General features: G+C 43.5%; 1 protein-coding gene across 1 annotated transcript in view; it reads left to right on the top strand.

The window, feature by feature from the left end:
- The window catches only part of Parm1 (prostate androgen-regulated mucin-like protein 1), a 115,000-nt gene that overhangs the window by 78,634 nt on the left and 10,856 nt on the right, over positions 1 to 25,510 (top strand). The window contains exons 2-3 of the mRNA XM_021163493.2: positions 3,249 to 3,932; positions 22,507 to 22,585. Of these exons, the coding sequence (XP_021019152.1) occupies positions 3,249 to 3,932; positions 22,507 to 22,585 (763 nt within the window). The remainder of the gene's footprint in view (positions 1 to 3,248; positions 3,933 to 22,506; positions 22,586 to 25,510) is intronic.

Genomic DNA, 25,510 nt, shown 5'->3' on the forward strand with positions numbered 1-25,510 from the left:
CACAGCTATAGGCAAATGGCATGTAGAATAGATGAGACAGATGTCGGGATAGTCAGGTCTTTATGTGTGTTTCTTTTTTAAATGGGTATGGCTGTTTTGTCTGCATGTATGTCTATGCACCACATGTGTGGGGTGCCTGTGGAGCTCAGAAGACAGGATCAGATCCCCTGGAAATTAAACTTACAGGCAGATAGTTGTGAGCTGCCACCTGTGTCCTCTAAAAGAGCAGTCGGTGCTCTTAACTGCTGAGCCATAGTTCCAGCTCCTCAGGGAGGAAGGTGTCAGTCATTTGACTTTTCCTTCCTTCTTTGCTGCCTGCCTTCTACAAGTACGTGTTTGCTATTTGCTGTGACTCGGACACTGTCCTTGGGAAAAACAACAATGAAAAATACCATATCTCTGTACTGTCAATAAGCTTGCATTTTGGCACACATGAAAATTTGTTATTTCAAACAGAGAGACAAGTATGCAAAACAACAAAAAAAAATAGGTGAAAACTAGGTCAGTTCCTCAGAAAGTTAAGCAGGTTACCCTGTGACCCAGCAATGTCACTCTTGGGCAGATACCCAAGGGAACAAAGCAGGGAGACGGCAGATATGTATGCACCCATGTCCATGGTAGTAGTCTTCCCAGTAGATCAAAGACAGAAGCAGCTCAGATGTCCATTGTGATGAGCAGATAAACACAAGGTGGCATAGATAGATAGATAGATAGATAGATAGATAGATAGATAGATAGATAGATAGATAGATAGATAGATAGTTAGATAGATAGAAAGAAAGATGGATAGATAGATAGATAGATAGATAGATAGATAGATAGATAGATAGATAGATAGATAGAAAGATAGATGATAGATTAGGTAGACAAAGAGATGATAGATAGATAGATAGATAGATAGATAGATAGATAGATAGATAGATACATACATAGATACATAGATACATAGATACATAGATACATAGATATATAGATACATAGATACATAGATATAGATAGATTAGGTAGACAGAGAGATGATAGATGATAGATATAGATATGTAATATATTAGACAGATAGATGATTGATAAGTGGATAGATAGATAGATAGATAGATAGATAATATATCAGATGATAGATTGATAGTTGATAGATTAGATAGATAGATAGTATGTTAGACAGACAGATAATGAACAATATGTGGGTCATTCTAACCAATGCTATTATCGCACATGTGAGATTTGAAGAGTTTAGGCCGAGTGAAATAAACACATTATAAAGGATCAAGCTTCCGTGACTCACCTTCCATGGGGCCCCTAGGGAGTCAGTTTCCTAGAGAGCACAGGGTGGCCCTTTGTGCACAGAGTGAGGGAAGAGGCGCTGCTTAATGAGAGTGTGAGCCTGAGAGAATGAAAAGGTGGTAGAGATGGATGGTGACACCTCTGAGACAATGTTAATAAACTTAATGCCACTAAAATGCATGTGGCGACTGTTGAGAGGGTAAACATCAGCTGTGAGTTAGCTACAGCGGTCTCATTTTCTCTCTGGAAACATGGACAAGGGTCTGGAGTGGGATGATCTTAATTAGAATTGTCTGAGAAGGGCTTCTGAGGAGAAGCTAATCACAGTGAGAGAAACGTAAGATGACAGAGGAGTCTCTGATTTTACTCTAAATACAACAGAATGCTTTTGAAGTGTTTTGATCGATCGAAAAATGAAGCCAGACTTGATGGCACACGCCTTTAATCCCACTACCCAAGGAGGGGGCCCGGCAGAGGTGGGTAGATCTCTTGAGTTCCAGGCCAGCCAACGCTACATGAGTGTCTCAAACAAAAAGTAAAGAAAAGAAAAATAACAGCAAACACTGTAAACAATTTTAAGATTTGTCACTTAAAATATTTTCTTTGTTGTGTGTGAAAAAAAAAAATCACACAGAGGGTTCTTCTGGGAGAAACCCAGAAGTCAGAATGTCACTTAAGAGGCTTCTGCTGTCACGTGACTAGTTAACTAGGGGAATGTAGAGAAGATGGTTCTGAGAAGAGGGGCAGATTGGGCTGTGGTTTAGGGAGTAACTAAAGGAGTTGATTTGGGGTGTGGAGGACAAAGGATGGCATCTCTACTCTTAGCTGAGAACTTGGTAAGCAGGAAGCCCCACATACTGAGATAGAAATGGTCAGAGGCAAAGCTGGCTGGAGGATGAGGAATGGTACAGAGGGGCGGAGTCAAGACACAGGTTACACAGCGAGAGGGAGGATGAGCCCAGTGTTTGCTGGGCCACCGATTCAATGATATCATTGGTTAAACAATTTATGAACAATAAAAGTGAACAGAGGCTAGGAACAAGGGACAGGAGATAAGGGGAGAATTAGTCCTAAACTTTACAAAATATAAAGGCAAATATGACTCAGCAAAATCATGATTGTAAAAACACCGGGCTCGAGTTTCAGTGATGCTCCCAAACCACAGGTGAGGCTTTCTCATAAAACTCTTCCTCCTTCCACAGGAAATGTGCTTAGAAAGTCACTGAGTCTGCCTTGTGCACAAAGGCAGAAGAGGGGAGGGAGGGGACAGGTTCTCCACAGCCCCTTGGGTTTTGAAGCAGGAGCAGGACACTGAGGCTCCCCTGAGACTATCCCACTCCTTCCAATCAGCAGGCACCAACCAAGCGTCCACATCCTTGCATCCCCACTGTGCAGCTGGGATGAAATGGTACTCAGTCGTGCAAGCAAAGGCCAAGAGTTTCTGCAGGCGGCCTCCCCCTCCAAGGACAGCAGTTAAACCAGCAGGAACACAAGCTCGTTTTCTTCTGCATGTTGCTGGTCTTGAGTTGACTGATCCAGTCATTGCTCTTATGGACTCTCAGGCTGGTTCCTACTGGGAGTCACAAAGCAAGGGGGACAATTAGTAGAAAACAAAACAGAAACAAAAACAAAAAACAGACTTTAAAAGTCACTTTCACCATTCAGTGTCACCTGCACAGTGGAGAAAAATGAGCAATACCTGGAACCACACTGCAAAACTGCTGTGCAATTATACACACACACATATATAATATACATAATGTATGTATATATAGAACATTTGTGTATATAATATATGTGTATATATAACATAAGTATATATGTAATATATGTGTATGCTTATATATTTATGTATATGACTTATATATGTATATATAACATAACTGTATACAATATATAATATATCTTGTATATATAATGTGGTTTACATGCAATTAACTGCATTTGTTGACTGTTTTTTCTCATAGGACTGAGGGTACAGGGTTCACCAACAGCCCCATTGCCTGTCTCTCTCACAACAAAAAGTTCAGCACTTGTGGCCACCTGGACTACCTCTGCTCCACACACTGCTAGGGTCACCACCCCTGTAGCCAGTGCCACTCACAACGCCTCAGTTCTCCACACCACTGCCGCATCCCTGACATCTCAGCTCCCCACTGACCACAGAGAAGAAGCTGTCACCAGCCCACCTTTGAAGAGGGATGTCAACAGCACAGACTCCTCACCTGCCGGGTTCCCCTCAACAAGCAGTGATGGCCACTTGGCACCCACACCTGAGGAACACAGTCTTGGAAGTCCTGAAGCAACTGTGCCAGCTACTGGGTCACAGTCACCCATGCTCCTGTCTTCTCAGGCTCCAACCTCAGCAACCACATCCCCCGCAACTTCCCCATCGGAGTCTCTCTCTGCTTCTGTTACCTCTAGCCACAACTCTACGGTGGCCAACATCCAGCCCACAGAAGCTCCAATGGCACCTGCGTCACCAACAGAAGAGCACAGCTCTAGTCACACACCCACTTCCCATGTCACAGCAGAGCCAGTGCCCAAGGAGAAATCACCCCAAGACACTGAACCTGGCAAAGTGATCTGTGAGTCTGAGACCACCACCCCCTTCCTGATCATGCAAGAAGTGGAGAATGCCTTAAGTTCAGGTGAGTCCCTCTCCAGGTGAATTAGTGACCTTGGTTATGGGGAGATGGAGATCCTGTCCGTGGGAAGCTGGTGGAATGTGCAGTAGGTAAGAGTGATGATAAGGCTCAGTAGCTGTAACAAGAATACAAGTTCTCAGTCACTCATAGTTGACATTCTTCGTAGTCGTTGTCCACTGTCTTGATGTGTCTTTACAAAAGGTCACAGGGGTGATACTGAAGAGAGATCATGGAGTGAGTAAAAAAATTGGGCCGAGGTCTGCTTTCCCAGGTTTTGCTTCTAACAACTTCCCAGCCCCCTCTCAAAATGGTGAAGACCTCCCCAAAGCAGGATCTTCCCCCCTTGGGTATCACAAAGCCAAACAGAAACCAAATGAGCATTGAGGGTTCATGTCTGTTCATGGCAGAGAACAAAGCAGGAGTCTAGGCTCAAAAATCAACTACCTTGTTTCAGGTGGGAATGCCATGCATACAGAGATTTAAAATAAAAAGAGTCTGAAGAAGAGGAGGAGTGGTCACTTTTCCTTTAATAGGGGAAGATTCCCCTTTTCCTCCTTTTACGGCGAGAGATAAACATCTTTTAATGAAAACAAGCAAGTGCTCTGAATAGAAATAGTACCAGAGAGAGGGAGGAAAGAGAAAGCTAAAATTAGCCAAGCAGTGACCTCTATGGAAGAGCCTGTAGGCCAGTCAGGCAAGTAATTCCTGAGAACTGTGATTGGTAGACACAGTCTACTAGCAATAAATAAATTATGTCTATCAAATCTATATTGTTTATGTTCTAAATATGAGTATATTATAATATTTATATATAATATAAAACATTATATATTATAATACAGATATTATAGACTAATATTATATAACATATAAATTATATAAATATGTATATGTGTTTATACATATATATTTATACATATATAAACATATAAACATGTATATATTATATAATAAATATAACATATTTATTATATTTACTATTGATGTAATAAAATACATTGTATATGTATATAATATGCATATAAAATAACATATTGTATATATTAATATATGTATATATTATATGTGTAATATATGTATATATATTATATATAATATGTTATATCTATGCATGTAATCTTATTTCAAAAGGCTGGGGCATATCAGTGAGGGGAGCAAGAATGAAAGAAACATTCCAGTTGGAATGAAGGAGCCTACTACAGAGCCCTGACTGGGGTACAGGAGGCATACTGGGGGTCAGGCCTGAGACAGAAAAGAGTTTAAACCAGAACTTACTAAGCCCTGTGAAAAGACCACCTCCATGACAGAAGAGCCTCTCCCTTGAGTGCAACACTCTCCTCTACTAAACAGCCTCCCATCCTACCTGTGGCCAGAAACCAGGACAAGTGAAGCCTGCCATGCAGTGAAGAGTCAGGTGGAGATGGGTGGAGGGCAGGCCTGCAGAGGGGTGGGGAATCTGTATCTCCCTGGCACTCTGTTCATGACTCTAGGTCAGCTAAAGCAGAGTGGGTTTCGTGAAATCCATCTCTCATAGAGGGATCATCTACATTCATGCCTGTGGGCATGGTCCTGTCCACCTTTCCCTTCCTGATTTGGGTCCTTAACACTGTTGCCTGCATGTTCTGCTTCCCTTTATCCCTCCAGAGTTCCACAGATGTGACAGGTTAACACGCCAGAATACAAAGCCTGTACTCGGGGAAAACTACCTACATGATCTGATATATCCACTTCTTTCTAAGATTCCCTAATTTTTACTGGAACTTTCAGGAATGTTCTGGTATTTTGGCTTGATCTTTAGATCACGTATCTTCTCTTTAACCCAGCAGGGCCAAAGGATCAAGATTAGTGGCACAGTTGGGTCATGGTCCTTTGTGATTCAAGGGAATGTGCACACACAGGAACTATTGAATGAAGGGAAGCTTGAAAGATGGAGGAGAAGAAGGAGTGGCAGGAGAGCGAGATGATCAAGTCCAGGCCAAGGTAGCTCTGTGCATAGAACTCAGAGGATTTGTCCCCTAAGATCTCTCTCATACAACATACTGTGCATCCACCAGGACACACTGTCTGAGACTAAAGCAGAGAGGAAGAACACAAGTGACTCTTAATTCTGCTTCCAGCATCTAACCTAAGAACAAACCAAGATGGCTGGGATGAGCACAGGGGCAGTGAGATTCGGTCTGTTCACTGCATACATGAAGAGTCTGGAGGAGGGATGCACCTTGCTGAAGGTCATGCATCTCTCTCAGGAGCAGAGCTGAGCTGGGCCCAGAATGATCTGGCTTTTTGCCATCCCAGCATTGCTGTAGCACACCATCAGCCCTAGGGTCTCCTGCATTTCTGCTTCCAGCTACAGGGTTGCTCTTGTTGAGAGATTATATGCTGCCTTTAGATGTGCCAGGGATGGACCACACTTTGTATGACAGTCAGTCCTGTTCTGAAATATGCTATTACACAGCATATGTCTATGAATCCTTCTGTTCAACAAACACCTAGCCCTAGGCCATGGATTAATTCTTAAAGTAAATGTTTTTTGAGTTCAGAGACTGTTGGATACTCCCTGGTAAAGGGAACTGGGAGCTGCAGGGAATAAAGGGGGTCTGAGTAAATGGGTCTGGGAGGGGTGTGCCAGGGTGAGGATCCCGAAGTACTACAGGAGAGGTTGAGAATCCACATGATCTCAGTGAGGACACCAGTGCCTTCCTTGCCACCAGCTCCCTTGGCTAATTCTCAGGCCTGGGATGACCTAACCACTGCCCAGCTGTGCACCTTGGTGGCTGTGGTCAGTGCCCTCATCTCTAAGGCACTGTCTTTGCTTCAGCTCTCTCTCTCTCTCTCTCTCTCTTACTTGTTCTGTCAGTGCCTCCCTCCCTCCCTCACCTCTCATGGACCACCAGCACTCCAGAGCCAGCTGGCCCTTTCTTCTCCTGCTGTTCCAATCCCTCTCCTTGCCCCCTTCTCACATCCTGATAATGCTGAGACACACCGCCCCTGTTCTGTTTTATGGAACTGAACATAAATCTAACCCTGCTGTCAGCCAATTGGAGATCTCCCCGAGGGCAACCCGTGAGCTTCTTGCACTGCAGATGTTTGAGAGAGATTGCTAATTTCCTCAGCCTGCAATCTGCTCCTCCCTCAGACATGCCCTCTCTTCTTCTGAGTTCTCAGGCCAGAATTCTGGGGCTTCTTTCTCCCGTGCTGTGCTCCACATCCAGGCAATCCATCCAACAGGACTGGTCCCTTCTTGCCCCTCCCTCTCCCTCTCAGGTTGCTACAGTATTCCTAAAAAGTGACCTGACCACCCATCATATCCTGTCAGAGAGCCTCTTTTAGCATTGGAGTGTTGGATCTTTTGGGTTGTGTTGTCCCCATTGGCTCATTCCTGATGACTGACATTTATCTAGTCAAATGAGGACCTCAGAATCAAACACTTATTAGACTTGCCCTTTTCTGTGCAGGGATATAAGGTGAGGCTTCTGTTAGCCTTCACCTTTAATGCTGATGATATCATAAATGAAAAGACAATCTTGTTAGACTGGTCCTTATACTTCTAATACAATAGCCAGTATCCAAATGGGCTACTAAGCCCTAGAACTGTGGCTGCTCCTAGCAGAACCTGTAGCTGGAAAAGCATTTGCTGTGATTCAAACATCCAGTGCAAAAGAGAACAGGAAACCAAATAATTTTATATTGTTTGCAGGCTGGGGTGGTAATGTTTTGGATTTATCCAGTTAATTTAAAATGATTACTTAACAGAAAAATGAAGCCACCGCAGCTCCAAGCATGGCGTTGTGACTCTAACGGACTAATTGCTTCCCCTCTGAATCAGAACAAAGAAGCCAGGGTTCCTGTCATGTCCACAAAGTTCAGCATGTCCTGAACTTGCACAGGCTCTCTGCTCTCATTTTTTTATACCCTCGAGCTCTGTGGCAACTTTCTTATTAGTTGAACTCAGAGAACTCAGAGAATCCTCCTGCCTCAGGGCCTTTGCACTCACTGTTCCCCCTGCCTGAAACAGCCACCCTCCCTCTTTTTAAAGATCAGTCCTGTTCCTTGTCTGGATTCTGTCATTCCATCAGCAGACCTCTGCTCTGCTAAGTGGAATGATAACGGCCATTAATGTGGATCTCTTTCCCACGCTTCGCTTGTCTTGTTATTGCCTGCCATTTTCTGACCACATCTTCTTTATTGGGAGACTGCCTGCTTTTTTTGCTAGGCTAAAGGAAGAAACTTGATTGCAGAGAATGAAGAGGTTGCATTTCCAGCCCTCTGATGTGACAGACTCTCAGCATCATTGGTTGAATAAATAAAAATGATCAGCCAGCACCAGGGATGTTGCTGCATTCATCTGAGACCTGTTTTATCAATAGGCTGGAGTAAGGGGGTCATCTGTAGGATGGGACTATTATAAGTTTTAGGTAACACAATTCACTTGGCTATTGAACAGTGTCCCAAACAATGGCTTTGATCGGTATGTTACTACTATTTATTAGTATCATTATTGCTATTATTACCTTTTTGATGTTGTAACTCATCATCTTTGTTATCATATTTGCCATAATGAAGGATGCCCCCAGTCTTCAACAAGCATTTATTAAGTTAGGTATCTGGCTCTATACTAGGGATACATGTAGCTGTGAATGATATTCATTTATTTCAGGAAATTTACAGTGCAGCATGTGTATGGCCTAGGAAGTAATAGAGTCCCAAGCTGTCTGCATGGGTACATCCCAAATGACAGAGGGAGGAACCTCGGGGTGGATGCCTGAAGACCTAGGTCATGAGATAAGGTTGTTGACTGTACCTAGTAGTCTCCTGGTAGTCACTGATGGGACAAATAGTCTAAGGGTTATATTTAAATAGTATTATTCAACAGCAAGAGAAATGTACATGGTAAATTATAAGCAGTTGAGGATCAAAAAACTATACCAGCTCATACCTGGTTTCTGGTTGCTCATCTTCAGTGATAGATAGGTCATGTTATTTAACTAGTCTCCTATTAGGGTTCTTCACTAGTAAATGAACACAGAAGTGGCTATCTGCACATTTTGACACTTGTCATACTGTGACAATTGTTTACTGCACTGATCCAATGCCTAAGAAATGAGATCCTTGTTCGTGAGATGCTTGTTGGAGATCGGGCATCACCGTCACAGTCACAGGCTCCCCTCAGTCCTCAGAATACACCAGTGAGGCAGGATCTAAAGGTGAAAATTATATACACAGAGTCTGACTTCCTCAAGTCCTCACATGTGTGACAGGGCCATGGTTCAAACTCCGTTCCTGAGACCAAACTAAAGTTTCCTGCCACTGAACCCATCCAGTCTGATGGAATGGAGACACAGAGTCAGGAGAGCTAGCCAGCACATTTGAATGGGTTACAGGAGGTAATGTCTGATCCCACCACCTGGGTCACCAGCGGGAGAAGGAGCAGGTGGCGTTGGCAGCCATCGCAAGTCAGCTGCACAAAAGACAAATGTTCTGATTCGCAGCTTTTGTGTAGCTAGCCAAAGAAGAAAAGGCAACATGTGTTAAACTGGGGCCATTCTGTGTTAATAGCCCAGAGCTTATCGTGTGTGCACACTATGACATGCTTTTCATGCTCTGAGCAAACTCAGTGCAATGCACATCTGAGCTGAGGCAAGTGTGGGAAGGAGGGGCTGAGATGAAACTGAGTTACACTCCCACCATCTCCAGGCCTCTCTCTCTCTCTCTCTCTCTCTCTCTCTCTCTCTCTCTCTCTCTCTCTCTCTCTCTCTCTCTCTCTCCACAGTTGCATTCAGACTGCTTGGTGCTATGTAGACTCCACATGTTCCCTGGGCCACATGCACACACACACTCCACGTTTACACATACTCTCCAGGGTTGCATTCAGGCTGCTTGGTGCTGTGTGGACTCCACATGTTCCCTGGGCCTGCACTGCTTTGCAGTTTCCATTACAATGAGGACATGCCTGTGAACACTGGTGCCATCCTTTGAACTTTATTGGTTTGAACTCTAGCTTTTCTTCCATGGGAACTGTGCTAAAACACTCTTAAAGGACACTGGTACAGAGACATCTGGATCTCTCTGTTTCGAACCCCAGGAATTATCTTTGTAGAAGATATCCATACCTTTGAGATAAATGTAGACTTGGGAAAAAAAAGAATTATCTGATAGGAAAGATGAAAGATCCATTTAAGATGTACCTAGGAAAGTTTTATGAGTAAAAGAATAGGTATTGTAATAAATTAATGACCATTTTTCAAAAGCATATTAAAAATTGGTGAAAGGACTTAACATTGACTTACTATAAAAACACATATATAATAAGACAGTGTAAAAGGAATATTAAGCCCTTCCTTAACATATTTTCAGAATGCTTAGAATGTATCAGAATGCAATATTCCAACAGACTCCTATATCCTATCTTCTCCTTTATCAAGTATTTATTTATTTATTTATTTATTTATTTATTTATTTTTATGTCCATGAGTGTTTTGCCTTCACATATGCCTGTATACCATTTGTGTGCAATGGCCTGGATCTTCTGGGACTGGAGTTGTGTGATTCACAGTGGGTGCTGGGAACAGAACCTGGGTCCTCTGGAAGAACAACCAGAGCTCTTAACCACTGAGCCATCTCTCCAGGTCCACCAAGTATTACAGAGATTGCACTATAGGTAGCTCCTAAACTCATCCATGTATCTCCTCTCACTCTTCAGTCAGAGCTCTCAAAATCCCACAGCAGAAGCCTCTCCACCGTGCCTTTCCTCCATCTTGCTCGTTATCGACAGAGCAGCCAGAGCCGTGAAAACAAATGCACATCACCAGCCTCCATCAATGTCTCTGCCTTCAGCATGAAGCCCCTAAGCCTTCACTTTAGGTGACCTCCACCTGTCACCCCTGTGGCATCCAAACCCCTTCCTCTCATTCTCAGCACCTCCTCTACTGCTGACTCCCGGGTTCTTCAGTCTTCCTCTTGACTTAGGGCCATCTTCCACAGAATGTTTCTTGCCGGAACCTTCTTTAGTACCTCATTGGTTTATTCCAAACCAGGTCTGGAATCTTAGCTCAAACATTGCCTGTTCTGGAAGTTTCCTATGCGACTCCCAATCCAGTCCCTAGCGTTCAGTTCCAATTTATCGCAGCTCACATGAATCCGTTCTCCACAGTAGGATGATAAACTAAGCTGCATGGCTCTTTGTTTGTGACCATCACTGTTTCTCAGGACACAAGGGAATAGGAGGAAGCTCTTCTGACTCAGAACTATATTCCTAGCACCTAATTGTGCCTAGCTCAGTGTAGGTGTTCAATGAATACTCAACAAATGAACCTTTGTAGTTTTATATAGAAACTGTAAGTTCTGAGCTTTGAATTGAAAATGAAAAAAAAACAAAACCGATTATTGAACACCCCCACCTGTGTATGTAAAGAAACCTCTGACGCTCCCTCAAGACCACAGTCCATTTGAAGTGATTTCTGCTGTCGTGATGAGTTTCCATCCACTCTCACCTGCAACACACCTGTTTTTTGCCCACATCCTGATGCCCACTTAACGCCTTACCATGAACATTGTGGCTGCTATGACTGTTCTTAGGAACTGTTGTCACACTTTTTTCTTACAGGCCAAGTTCTTTGAACTCATGCTAACCTTCAAATCTTGCTAGTTCCCACGGGAACTCTATTAGACTCTGTTTCAGCTAAAACACAATCTCGTATTGACTTGCCTTCCATGCTTAAACCTTAATCTAATTTTGATGTATTTCTAAGATACCCTTTGAAAAATATATGTCAAGGTAATAAAATCAGCTATTTCCCATTTATACTGCCATCCAGTAGCAAGACAACCATTGTGCATTTTAATTGCCCCAGTGCTGTCTTTGATTATGTTTGGAGAATTTCTGCCTCTGTAGAACACTTTTTCTTTTCTCTTTTAGATTTGACTTTCATGGGTGATAGCTGAACAGTGGTTTTGAAAATGTTCCACTGAGAAAATGAGAGTGAGTGTATAAACACAGACAATGCCATTAGGTGGCTCACTGGGAGATGTGGGTAAGGATAAACCCAATCTCCTCTCTACCCTAAACCATCAGAAGCTTCTAGCTGGGAGAGCATCTTTCTAGCTGTAGAATAACTAGTTGGAAAATGGAGGGTAGCCCATCATCAATCAACCCATCAGCTTTGTCAGGAAAGATTCTAAAATCTCATCACAGGGAGTTGAGTCTCGACTATTGTGCTGGGAACATATGTAAGTGACGCTGAGTTGATGATATGCCTGCTTGCTCAATCCTAGGAAAAACAGTATTGTCTATAACAGATGGCGTTTTTACAGTGTCTTTCATTCATGGTTAGATGGAGGACCTTCAAAGAGTAGACCATTGGCCTAAAGACGATGGCGAATTTTATGCTAAAATGAAAACATCTCACAAAGTCCGTAGAAGTGACCTATCATACACTGTGTAGCACATTTCCATACAGAGACAGTATGGAACAACTCTGAAGGCAGGCTGCAGGGATACAGATGATGGTGCAAACCCCACCATCAGACTGTCTGGTTCAGCTCTCTCCAGTGCCTGTTGCTATATGAGGGACTCTGGGGTAAGAGTCTGAACATCCCTGAACACCATCTTCAAGATGAAGGCACACACAGAATTGTACCTATTCAGTAAGATACTTATTAGCATGAAATATGATCGCTGAACCATTGTTCTTCTAGTAAGTTAGCAGTAAATTATGTCAGCTTATATTATTATGGTTGGACCCTTAATTTGGGGGGAAGGGGCTAGCTCAGATGCTTGTAGACTAGTTTTCTTAGCTTGAAGACTGTTTATAAACCACTTAAAGACTCCCAAAGGGACACTTACAGTGAGTGCCGGGTAATAAAAGCCCGTGGAAGTACCTGCCTTCCGGACAATATAGAGAATGATAATCCAAATGGTGCGATAGAGAATCACTGCTCCCCTTGGAAACAGTGACACTTTCACTTGGGAAACTGAAAGGAATGGGGCTGAAATGCAGCTGAGGAGAGCAGTCTCTGGGGCCGAAGGGAAGCAAGCAGTGAGCTACAAGAGAAAACCCTGGTCCTGGGGCCCGAGGAGGCAGAACAGGAAGGAGCTGTACCCTCCCCTGACTTGCGTCCCAGTTGAGAAATTAGTTTTCTTTCCAGAGACCTGAGTCTGGGAAACTTTAAACTTGGTAAATACAGTGTCTGAAAGCAGGCCTATGGGACCCGGCTGATTAATTACATGGGGAACAAGAATGAATTTAACTAATGGTTCTTAGGAGATTGCTGATTCCTTGGGATTACTGTAATTATGTTGATGTCATTGGCCTCAAAGCTGTTGGGACAAGTGACCTGAGACAAATGACCTGAAACAGTAATAATTAAAAACAATAAACAAGTGCATTACTTAGCAAAAGGGGAGAACTCTGCCCACCCCCAACCCCTGCAGGCAATATTCAAAGAGATGACTTGGGAGTTTGAGACACCCAAGCTGGTCCCTAATAATCCTCATTCCCTGCAGACTGGGTGTGGAGCTTACCCTCTGGTCAACTGAACAACGTGAGCTGTGCTCCCGACAGCCCTGGAGTTGCTCTGTGGCAATCAGCTTAGACAGCGCTAAGCTATGAGAACAGTGGATAAGCAAGACCATTGCTATTCTCGGAAGCCCCAGGTAGCTCGAGTTACAAATGTCAAAAGTGAGCTGAGACTGAGCGATCGAAACAGGTAGTTAAAATGAATTCCAAGCAAGAAGGAGGTCTCATTTATGTTGGAAAAGACTGTAATTGTAAGTGAAGTGAAGAAACTTTAAAACCATAGTAACAGAGAGCCGCCCAGAATGGTTTCATTAATTGCAAGCCTGAGCTCCAGTGAGTGCAGGGCTGTGTTCCCATGAAAGAATGAGGCTGAAAGGAAAGAGCATGAATCTGGAGTTCATGCTTTTCGTCATCCTATCCAAGATTAACATTTCTGCTACTCGTTTTTAGCTGTATGCTTTATGTAGAACAGTGTTTATTTATTATTTATCGGGATGGTATATGTGTGTGTATATGTATGTTTGTGTATATGCATATGTATGTGTGAGTATGTGTGTGTATTGTGTATGTGTGTATGAATGTGGATGTGTGTGTGAGAGTGCATGTGTGAGTGTGTGTGTGTGTGAATGTGTATATGTGTGTGTGTGAGTGCATGTGTGAGTATGTGTGTATTTGTATGTGTATGTGAATGAGGAAACTAGAGGTCAGAGTCAGTTCTCTTTCTCAGTCACTCTCCATGTCTTTTCAAGACATGGTCTTTCACTAAAGCTGACGACTACCTACTTGGCTTCAGTGGTTACCAGTGAACCAGGGATACACCCATCTTCTGCTTCCCTGGCACTGAGATTACAGGTGTGCCCAGCTGTTTAATGTGGATGCTGGGAATCCAAACTCAAGTCTTCCTTGTGAGGCCAGGCCTTAACTGACTGAGCAGTCTCCCTGCCCGGAACAGAACTTTTAGGAAAACTAGTCTCTGAACCAGATCCTCAAATGATGTGAAGTGTGAAAGTACAGTTGTGACCCCGGCCTCGAGGCTGAAGCCAATCTGCCCTCTTGCCCAGTTCGCCAGCTGTTGGAAAAGAGTGGAAAGGAGGGAAAACACTCCAGATAGATAACAGTTGCCTAGTTTGGATCAGTTGGCTTCTTACCCTGTGTTTGAGCAGATGACATAGTAAACCAATGATTTAAAGGTTTGGAAAGAGTTTGGTGGAGAAAAGGAAGAATGTGTAGAGACAAACTTAGGTTGTATTCATTAAAACACTTCTATTGATTTTCATGCAAATCATATGATGATAAGGAGCTTTCTTCCTTATACCATAAGTACTAACAAAGTGTGATTAAAACCAGCTCTGAAGCTGGGGAGAAGAATCAGTTGGTACAGCACTGGTGTACAAGCATGAGGATCTGAGTTCAAACCCAAGCACTCACCTAAAACAAAGGGCACTGAAGTACATGTTTGTAATCTCAGTGCTAGAAAGGAAGAGACAAGCAGTCCCTAGGGCTCACTGGCCAGCTAGCCTCATCTAATTATTGCACCTCAGATCCAAGTGAGAAGAGACTATCTCACAAAGCAAGGTGGACACCTCCTGAGGAGCCATACCCAAAGTTGTCCCCTGACTTCCACATGCATACATGAGCAGATGCACACATACATATACATATGAACATGCACATGTCCCCACACATGCTCTGAAATTAGTTTTTAATTAATTAATAATAAATTAGCTATGTTTCAGAATAAATCAGAATTTATTTTATGAATTACTTACTTTAGGCCTAGACAAATAAATGAACCTGGCTTGGTATCTCTGGCTTTCAGGGACTTCCAATCAAGAGCAGGCAAGTCCTGTGCACTTGAATCATCAGCATAACAGTACATCTCATGGTGATATCTTAGATATAAATATGCAAACATGTATAAGTACCCACAGCTAAAGATATCATATCAACTACACCAAAGTAAAAGAAAATATCTAGAAAACAGGGTTCAAGGTAGTTCCATCCTTTGAGATGAATTCTGGTGGGGATTGTATTTAAAAAGTTTCTTGATAAACAAACAAAACAAACAAACAACAACAACAACAAAAACTGTGTGCCTCTTCCCAGAATGCTCCTGGGGTTCCCACACCTGTCTAGCACCATTAAGATCAAATACCACCCCTGAGCTTCAGAAATCTCTGAGACCTTTTCCTGGGCATATAGAACTTTTCACAGCCTCTTTTAATTTCCATTGTGCCTTCTTATGGGTTCTGTGGTGGTATGAATATGCTTGGCCCATGGGGAGTGGCACTATTAGGAGGTATGGCCTTGTTAGAATAGATGCAGTCTTGTTGGAAGAGGTAAGTCACTGTGTAGGTGAGCTCTGAGGGCTGTTAATGCTCAAGCTCCAGTCTTCTCCTGGCTACCTTTGGGTCAAGATGTAGAACTCTCAGTTCCTTCTCCATCACCATATCTCCCTGGACACTGCCATGCTTCCTGCCATGATGATAGTGGACTGAACCTCTGAACCTGTAAGCCAGCCCCAATTAAGTGTTGTTTTTTATAAGAACTGCCTTGGTCATGGTGTCTTCTCGCAGCAAAGGAAACAAAAACTAAGACAGATCCATTTCTGTGAATCATGTGACCTTGGTAAAGTCACACCACCTCCTAGTTCATGAAGTAAAGAGACTAGCTATGCAGATATCAGTTTAACCCCTCTCCCTTTGTGCTAGTTCACAAAACAGTTCTGTGTATTCTTCTCAGTGGCTCTAGAGGCAGAAGGCAAGGATTTAATCCTTTTTAGATAAGACATTGGGTCAGGATGCTTCTGTCTCCAGCCTGTTGCTGACCCAGAAATGTTAGCTGTCTGTTCTTCCCTAGCTAGCTTCTACCACACACCTTCATTGCTGTCTCTCCAAATCCTGCTCATCCAGAGAAATGATTCATTCTCTTCTCAAAACTTGTTCCAATTTTTCTAGACCCACTTGTCTGTTAGAGATAGAAATACAAAGTTTGACATTGCCTACCTCCCTATCTGCCAATCCAAACCTGGACTCTCCTGTGTGACTCCCAGACACTTATGCTTGTCTCTGCAAGCCACTGGCTTGATTTCTCTGTATTCCACATTCCTAGATCAAGAGGAAATCAAGAGTCAATCCAAAATGGCCCTGTGAGACCAGGGAGTTCATTCAATACAGCCTTCCAAGCTTGTAAAAACCAGTGCCAAGAACCCTCTTACTTTTAACTTGCTATCCTGTGACTTGTGGCTGCGTCCCATAATCCTCTTCCTAAAACATACACATCACCACCAAAGAAATGCCAGTTACCATACATGCAGGCTTATTTACTATCGAGATATTACTGAGCTTTGACTCATCTTCATAGTGCCTATAGGCAGACCCAGACTACTGCACAGTCCTGAATTGCACTGTGATCCTTGAGAGCCAACAGAGAGCAGACAAGATGTCCAGAGCAAAGGCTGTGACTTGGCACAGCTCTACAGCCAGGGTGGCAGGAACAGTAGCAAGCAGTGTAGATGCCAAGCCAGCATGTCCTGTAGCCGGCCCTTCTGGTGATCAACATATTGTGGGGTCCTACACCTCTGTCCTCAGTTTCTCCATCTGTAAAATGGAGATAGCAAAAGTATTTAGTTTACAGAGTTCTTACGAGGGGTAAATATACTAAAATGCTGAAGCTTATGGGCTTAAGGCAGAAAAGCATTAGTTGTACTAATTGTACTAATTTGTACTATTGTTGTTTCTTAATGTTATTATCATTGTTATTAAGAGGAAGGATGTCACTTCTGTAATGATGAAGCCTACCGTAATGAATGGAAATTCAGACACATGCTGTTCTGGCACTAAACCCTTCCCCCCAACACATTCCCAGACAGACACTCTGAAAGAGAAAGAACTCAGGGCAAATTGTCCCTCTCTTCCTGATGACCTTGACTGAAGGAGCTGCTGCACACTCTGGAGTGGCCACCTGTTCCTTTCTATTTCTTCCTGACTTTCTGAACCAGGAAGAAGGAAAGGAATCATGATAAGACTGAAGAGCCATTGAGAGAGTTGTTAGCAACATTTCTTAAATACGGCAGAAGTGTGTACATATACGCAGAACCTTGGTCAAGCGCTCACACATATTAACTAAACACTCTGTGTGGCTCACGTGTCAAACAAACAGTAGCCAAGCACTTATCTTTTCCTCATCCTCCTACACTCCTCCATTGCCTGCTCTACCTGCCATGTTCTCGAACAATGCTTGTGAAATCACTAGTCGAGTTTATTCACAGGATGCTTAGATCCACCCTATCTGCCCCAGCATTTTCACTCTGGGTGCATTTGGCAAATATTTCCAGCAAAAAGCTCAAATGAAAGGCTCCTTTTGTATTTAATTGAGGTGGGGAGTTCTCTACTAAGAAGATTCTAAAAGTGGGCAATTCTGGGCCAACTGATACAGGAGGCAGCAAGGACATATGTAGAGCCCTTAAGTTTGAGACAACAGTTCACACATCTGTAGTTTAAAGGCAATCATGGGGAGTGGGCACCCTTGAAATGTCAATTCCAGGACTGCCTCTGAGCATTGACAAACAGAGTAATGGCTGGCCAGCTCTGACCTGGGGCAGGTCCTTCTAGGAGTTTGCTACACAGCTCAATTCCTAGTCTAACCAGTTATTACTAAATTAACTCCCTTCCTTCCAGTCAACCTAGTAGGTCATTCATAGAGTGTTGCCATTAAATAGTGTGGAGGGTGAAAGTCTAGGGTGGAGCAGAGACGGTGTCCTAGAGATAGGACTCCAGGATGAATAGGTGTGAAGCTTGTGTTCAAGAACTTTCTTAGTACAGTGACTGGGGTCAAAACTTCTGGTTATCATGATTCTTGTCAATAATGCAATTAGCGGTTCTATACTGAAGGACAGTGTTAAGAACCCACTGTGGGCTAGAGATTGCACCTGGTGCTCAAGGATTACAAAGGATGGGAGGAGATTCAAGACGGATGTGATTAGAATTTGCCTAGAATAGCTTAAAAACACAATCCAGTGTTAGAAAAAAAAAAAAAAAAAAGGAGACACGGAGATGCAAGAACATCCAGACACAAAGTCAGGTATTCAAATCATCTGGGAAAACTTCTCAAGAAGCATTGGTATGTAGTTATAAAGAAAATAAAAAAGAGGGTGGCAAAGGAACATGCCAAGAAGACGAGTCCGTGGAACAGGCTATAGGAAATAACTAGCACAGTAATGATTAAAACGCACAGGGCAAGTGAAATAAGCCTCGGTTCAGATGTTAGCTCCATGATTTACCAACTGTAAAACTTTAACCAAGACCTCAACTGTTCTCGGCCTCGACTTCCTCATCTATAAAATGTGTGTGTGTGTGTGTGTGTGTGTGTGTAAGTCCATTCAGCTTGTAAAGAGAGTCAAATGAGAGGTATAACCTTCATGGTCAAGAGCTGGCCCAAAGTAACTGCCTGCAAAGGATAGGAGCTGTGAGCCCGTTTATTCTCATTCTGGGCCATTATGAAAGCCACAAACAGGGGACTCTGAGAAATCCCAGACTTTGGGGGTAGCAAGAAATTTAAGGAAGCTTTGGTGTTTGGCTCTTCAAGAGACCCTTGGTTAGGCAGAACATGTTGGCACAGTGCAATGTGCTGGCACAGGAGGATATCTTGAATCTTGGCTTACACAATATTCAGATAAGTTTCTTCCAGTTCTCTTTTAAGGTCTGCCCATCCCAGAGCTTTATGGCATGAGTCACACCTGGTCTGAGAATAATGGGTCCTGAGGCGGAAGAACTAAAATGCCAGCAAACTTCCCTACAGCCCTTCTCAGGACAGCCCAGGAGGTCCTCTGCCTTCCCTGTAGGCAAAGCTGTCCCTGAAACCACACCTTCTACCTTTTTCTTCTGCATGTCCCATCTTGGAAAAAAAAAAAAGTGAGAACAAGACGAGAAGGGGAATTCCAGGTTAGTTTAAACAAAAGTCAGGGGGCACAGCATCTGTTTTCAGAAGCTAGAAAAACAAAGGCTTTCAGTTGCCACAGAACACAGTGCTTGCTTTCTGGGGCTTAGAGGCTGATACACAGGCACACACACACGTGCATGAGCACACAAATCCCAGCAGTAGGTGGGGCTTCTCAGGCCAGACCTGACTGGACCCTGAGGCCACAGCTGCTAAGGGAAGGCTCAGAAAACAGGATCTTCTGGGCTCCAGCTGATAAAGATCTACTTCCAGAAGACTCCAGCTCCTGGGGTGAAAAGTGGAGCTGGGAAGAGTATTGCACTCCCTTTGAACAGCCGGCTGGTGACAGAAGAGTTCATGAGAAGGTCCCAAATTTCAGCACAAACTATGTTACCTCATACCCTTTGCCTCATACTGGTAGAACCAACCCTCTAAAGAGCCATTTATCCAGCTTCCTACAGTAGACTACCAGGTAAAATGTCACATTTAATCTCCATCTCTGGTAATAAGGATGAGGTCACTTGTGGTCTGGAATAGGTAGCCTTGAAGACGCCCACGAGGAGACTGGAACAGCTCCTGGAGTTGGACAGCCACCATGAGCCACTGTGACATAAAGAAGGAGCAGGCCACTCTGTTGCTTGCTGTCTCATGGAAAAACACAGCTCTTGAGTTGGAGGAACTGCCTGCTTTACTTTTAAAAGAGGTGGTATATAAATAAACTGGGGAAATGGCAGAGTTGGAGGACACCCAGCTCCTTAGAATTAGGCAAGAAACTCTGAAGAAGGTCAGGCCTACAACTTCCTATATTAAGTCATCCTTAGGGTCAGGAGGTATGGGGAGAGTCTTTAAGGGAGCCACCTAGTTTCCTTTCCTTGTGTTAGAGGAGGGGAATTAAATGAAGAGGCTAGTATTTAACTGCTCCTAGCTGCAATGACTGTGGTGGTTTTTTTGTTTTTTTGTTTTTTTTTTTTGAATCTTCAAATTGCCCCCTCAGCTTACCTTGTGGTTATAACCCTCCCTTTCAAAGCTCCTAGCTCTTAAGGAGCTTCAGTGAACTTTGAATTGTTCTAATTTAGCACAGTTTGGAGGCCAAGAAGCTAAGAGCTACCTTTCAAAATAGGAGTGGAGGTTTTTCATAAGAGGATCTGTCTGACCTCAGGCTTTCTCTGCTTGACCAAATCTAGACATTTCAGCAATCAGCACCACGATCTACCTAATACCATAAAAAGGGGAAGATAACTATGCTGTTAAATACACTCATCTGACTCGAAAGCCTTCTAGAAGTAAAGAAATAGATACGCACACTGTCCTGGAGTAGGCAAGCTCTGAAATGGTTGACTATGGCCAGTCTCCATGGAAATTAGCAAACTCTTCTCATTGTATTCATGTTAGCAATGACCCTTGACCCTCTCCTGTAGTCATGTGGATGCCTAGGGCTGCCTTTCATCTAGAATTTTAGGGGAATTACTAAAGAGTTAAGGAGTAGCTTTGTCTTTAGACTCTGAGCTTTCTTTTGGTAGAAGGGATGAGAGAGAAAACAGCACAAGCCACACATGGAAGCAGGGTGGAAACAAAAAGAGATGCCATATAACTTATAAATGAGAAATCTTTAAGAATGTGAGAAAGATTCCTGTACAGAAGATAGGAAATGGCAGGGTCGTGTGTTTGGACAATTCTTCTGATTGGTGCGTGTGGCATCTCATTTACCTGTATTAAAATCGTGTGAGATGGGCAGAACCCAGATAAATGAATAGCTTATAGTTGCACAGCCAATCATAGGCATGCACACACACACACACACACACACACACACACAGGAACATGCACACACACACACATGGATCTATATATTTCAGTCCAGATCACTCAGCTCTTTTCCAGGCATTTGAGAACAGCTCCCATTCATTTGTTTAAGCAATAAGTAGTGTACCTACATAGGAAGCAGGTGAATTACACCAAAAGTCTTTTGCAATATTTGGGGACAAGATTCCAATTGATCCTTAACACTTCTAAGGTATAACAAAAGCAAAGTATATATACTCCATTAGTCCAAAACACACATAGAAAGAGTGCTGGACCTCAAAGATATATTTAGAGTGGGATGGTTATTTTTATAGGGACATGTGCTTAAAAGGTTCATCTCTCTGCCTGTCTCTTTACCTTCCATTAATAATCACTTTAGGGACCAAATTTTAAGCTATGGCATAAAGCATATGTGTTACTTCAGAAGCAGTGGTTTTCAACCTTTCTAATGCTGCAACCCTTTAATATAGTTCCTCACACTGTGGTGACCCCACGCCCCCACCAGCTATAAAATTATTTTGTTGCTACTTCATAACTAATTTTGCAACAGTTATGAACCACAATGTAAATATCTGATATGCAGATTATCCGATACGAGACTCCTAAGGAGTCACAACCCACAGGTTGACATCACTGCTTTGTACCAGTGTTGTTACAACAAGGACAACAAAAACAGTGCTCCCTGAACAGTTGACCTTATTTTGCATACAAAACTTGACTTAATTCTCTGTCATCCAAATGGACCATTTGAATGTAGAAGCTGCTCACACTTCTCAAAGAGGAACAATGAGAATCTGATGAGATCATTGAAATTTGCACATCTCCTACCGAAGTGACCTGTTTGGAGTGGATACTACTGATACAGCTGTGTAGTTCCAGTTTATTGAAAACTAGGATGCCTTACCTCCTAGTGGCACTTGAGCAGGATGCCTTTCTCCCAATATTTCACCTGGGACTCAACAAAACATGAAAAGAAAACCCTTGGAGATTTAAAATCTTCCCCTACAGACAAAGTGCTGGTAACTGACCTCCATCATTCTTCAAATGACTGTGAGGTATTACTGTGTACTGCCCTTTGCATTCCAGAGCATCCAACAAGTCACGATAAATGCTAAAAGAAATACTGACCATTTGTTGAACCTCACTTTGTGTTTTTGTTTGAAGTTCAATAACAGAATTGAAACCCTAGGTTTCGTTCTCGTTCTGACTAGAACAGTATGAGGTGCATTGCATCCTTCAAGGGAGACATGGTTAGGCACTGTGTACTCTAAACCCCCTAAGCTAGCCCTCATTGTCTTTTCTGGGCCTTTCCTCCTTCACAGGCAGCATCGCCGCCATCACTGTGACAGTCATCGCCGTGGTGTTGCTGGTGTTTGGAGGTGCAGCATACCTGAAGATCAGGTGAGTCACGCTTTCCTCTTTGAAAAGAACGGGATTCCATTTGTGAGGCTCCAGGCTGAAGGCTGTTTTGCCATGGGCTCCTTTTGTGGTGGGCATCCCATCCCTCAGAAATACTGGCAGGGAAGTAATGTGGCCAGTAAACCAACCGCACAGCAGTCAGGGGCAGACGGTTTGAAGAAGAAAATGTTGAGTAGATGGCATGATGACATCATGGGATAAAGTTTACCTAGAGTCTGGAGACTGTGCAGACGTCTGCCCTGAAATCACTCCATTGCTCTGGGAAAGCCACACACCTCCTCTGGGAACCAGAGCTTCCTGTGGGCTGGGGTAGAGGGCAGGATCAGCGGTTACTAAGTCCCGGTGTCCTGCACACTCATCATTTGATTGGCAATCCATCTATTCAAGGGGTGTTTATTCGTCTAATCAAATATACTCAAGAGAAAAGGGAAATAGAGCACTTTCTAGAAAACTGAGCTCTGGCCCCCAATTACGTTTCTATATTGTTAGTTTTCAAAACATGTTTCATCTGTAAAGTGGTCAACATACAGAGTGGCTGAGGGTTTGCACTCCTTAGCCAGACAGAAAGTTACAGTATTCCTCAAACTCCATCCTTGTTTCCTCTCACTCTAAAATCCAGAAGTCCTCAACGCCACTTTACCCACGCAGAGTGGCCTTCCAGCTATAAATGGCAGATGGCCTGTGGCAGTCTCACTCACCAGCCAGCAGAGTGCAGTAGCACAGGACAGGAGGACCTGTTCTGGGGATGAGCATGGCCTCCTAGACCTCCAGTGCATCGTCTTATAGCAGCTGGTACCAGCTCTTTGGGAACTCCTTCAACCCCATCACCCCACCCCTCAAAACCCCCTTGGAGCTCCTCTCTGTGTTTGAATGAAATTTTAGCTCCGCCGGCTGGCCTGGAAGTCCTTCAGACCTGGCCTTTGCCCTCCCAATGGTACCCAGTGCATCTTGGTCACCCTCCACTACTGAGGTCCAGACTTAAGCTCCCCTTCAGTTCTCAGAGCAAACCACTCTCGCCCTCCCAGACCCTTGGTCTTCCATGCCCCCCCAACGCCCACTGTTCTTGTGCCCTGGCTGTGAACGCACATCTCTTTCTTAAGAGATTTCCCTTCCTTAGTTTGGGGTCCTGTCATTTATCCTTTCTGTTCCTTCATTACTTCACCCCCAGTGCTGTCAATGTTTATTATATGTTTCATATAGTTATTTACTTGTTTATTCCCTCCTTCACAAATATTCGAGCTTCATGGACTAGATCTCATGTATAAGCTCAATAGACACAAAGGTGGTACTTCAAATAGTAAGTGAAAAAGATAAGATTACACTGTCGCATAGCACTGTGTGCATGCACGCACACATACACACCATACGCCAAATCATACATATACATACACACACAACAAATACACACATCATAACCACACACTATACACACACCATACACATACAAACACACATATCAGACACAGACACACTTATACCATTCAGACACACACATCATACGCAAATACCATACACATATACACCAGTCACACACAGAGCAGACACAAACACACACACACACACACACACACACACACACACACTTCTCTTTTACTTTCTTTTACCATAGCTGTGTTCCTCAAAGAGCATCTACCTCTCCTGCCTCCCCTGAGTTTGCTCTCTATAGTGAACACATCCACTCAGCAACCCATTCAACTCCTGTGGCCACCCCAGCCCAGCCCCATCTAAGCAGTCCCCCTCTTCCTTTCCTTATATTACCTCATTTGCTAGCATGTGAAGTCAAATCAGTCTAATAATGGCATCAAGAATGAGTGGCTTGTCACATCGCCTCCATCTACCAGGTACAAAGGATAGTTTTCAAGGAAAAATGAAAATGCCCCAAGAGCCCCCAAGAGCAGGCCCTCTGCCATCATTGGCAAAATGGTAGGCTAGAAAGAATCTTGGTAGCACAGTCACAGATACACAATGCACACACACACACACACACACACTTACTGAGCACCAGCCCTATGTGGCAGGCATCTCTCTAAACAATGGATGGAGACACGTGAGTGAGGTAACAGCATCCTGCCATCACAGAATGTACCACACTTAGAAATTAGCAGGCCATCACTGTTTGCTCTGTGCACTTATGAAAAATGTACAAAATGTTAAATTAAAACCCGATGTAAAATGAGTTTCTGCTTCTCCCTCCCACGTCTCTCCTTTTCAAATAAAGATGGTCCACAGTGGTGCAAGCAGAAGGATGCTACTTTCTATTAATCTACCCAGACTTGGCACTATAAACATAAGGATAAGGTAGTCACACACAGGCCTTAGAAACTCCCTACAAAAAGCCCCTTTCTACTTCTCCATTACATTTTGGGGGGAGAAATGGCAATATAAGGAGATTAATTGTTTTCATGAGTTTTAGGCCACGCTAAGTCCCTTCAAATATCACTTTGCCAGATTCTTGGGAAATGCTTCTCATTAATCCTCCATCAAACACATAGACAGCTCCATTGATGTCTGCCTCCCCCCCACTTTGTGAGTGTGCATGTATGTGTATGTACATGTGTATGTGTGTGTGGATGCACAAAGTGAACTTGCACTTGCGTGTGTAACACTGGGCATGTTCTGCTTCTCTCATCTCATATTTCTGAGAACAACGCCACACAACTGACCTCTTATCAGATGGACTCTTATCAGTTGGCCACTAACTGAGTCCCAGGCCATAAGGGAGCTGTTAGCTTATGGCCTAGATCCTCAGACTAGAGCCCTAGCAGAGCCCTATGAGTGCAAAGCCACTGCCAAATGCACCCTCACCTCCCAAACACGGTGCCCCTTGCAAGCTCTGCTGACAGGGCTCGGCGCCTTTCCCTTTCCCTCCAAGCCATTGATGAACTCATTAGCCATCTGCTTAAACAC

This window comes from Mus caroli, unplaced genomic scaffold, assembly GCF_978045245.1.
Source record: "Mus caroli unplaced genomic scaffold, Mus_caroli_1 scaffold_4, whole genome shotgun sequence".
NCBI lineage: Eukaryota > Metazoa > Chordata > Mammalia > Rodentia > Muridae > Mus > Mus caroli.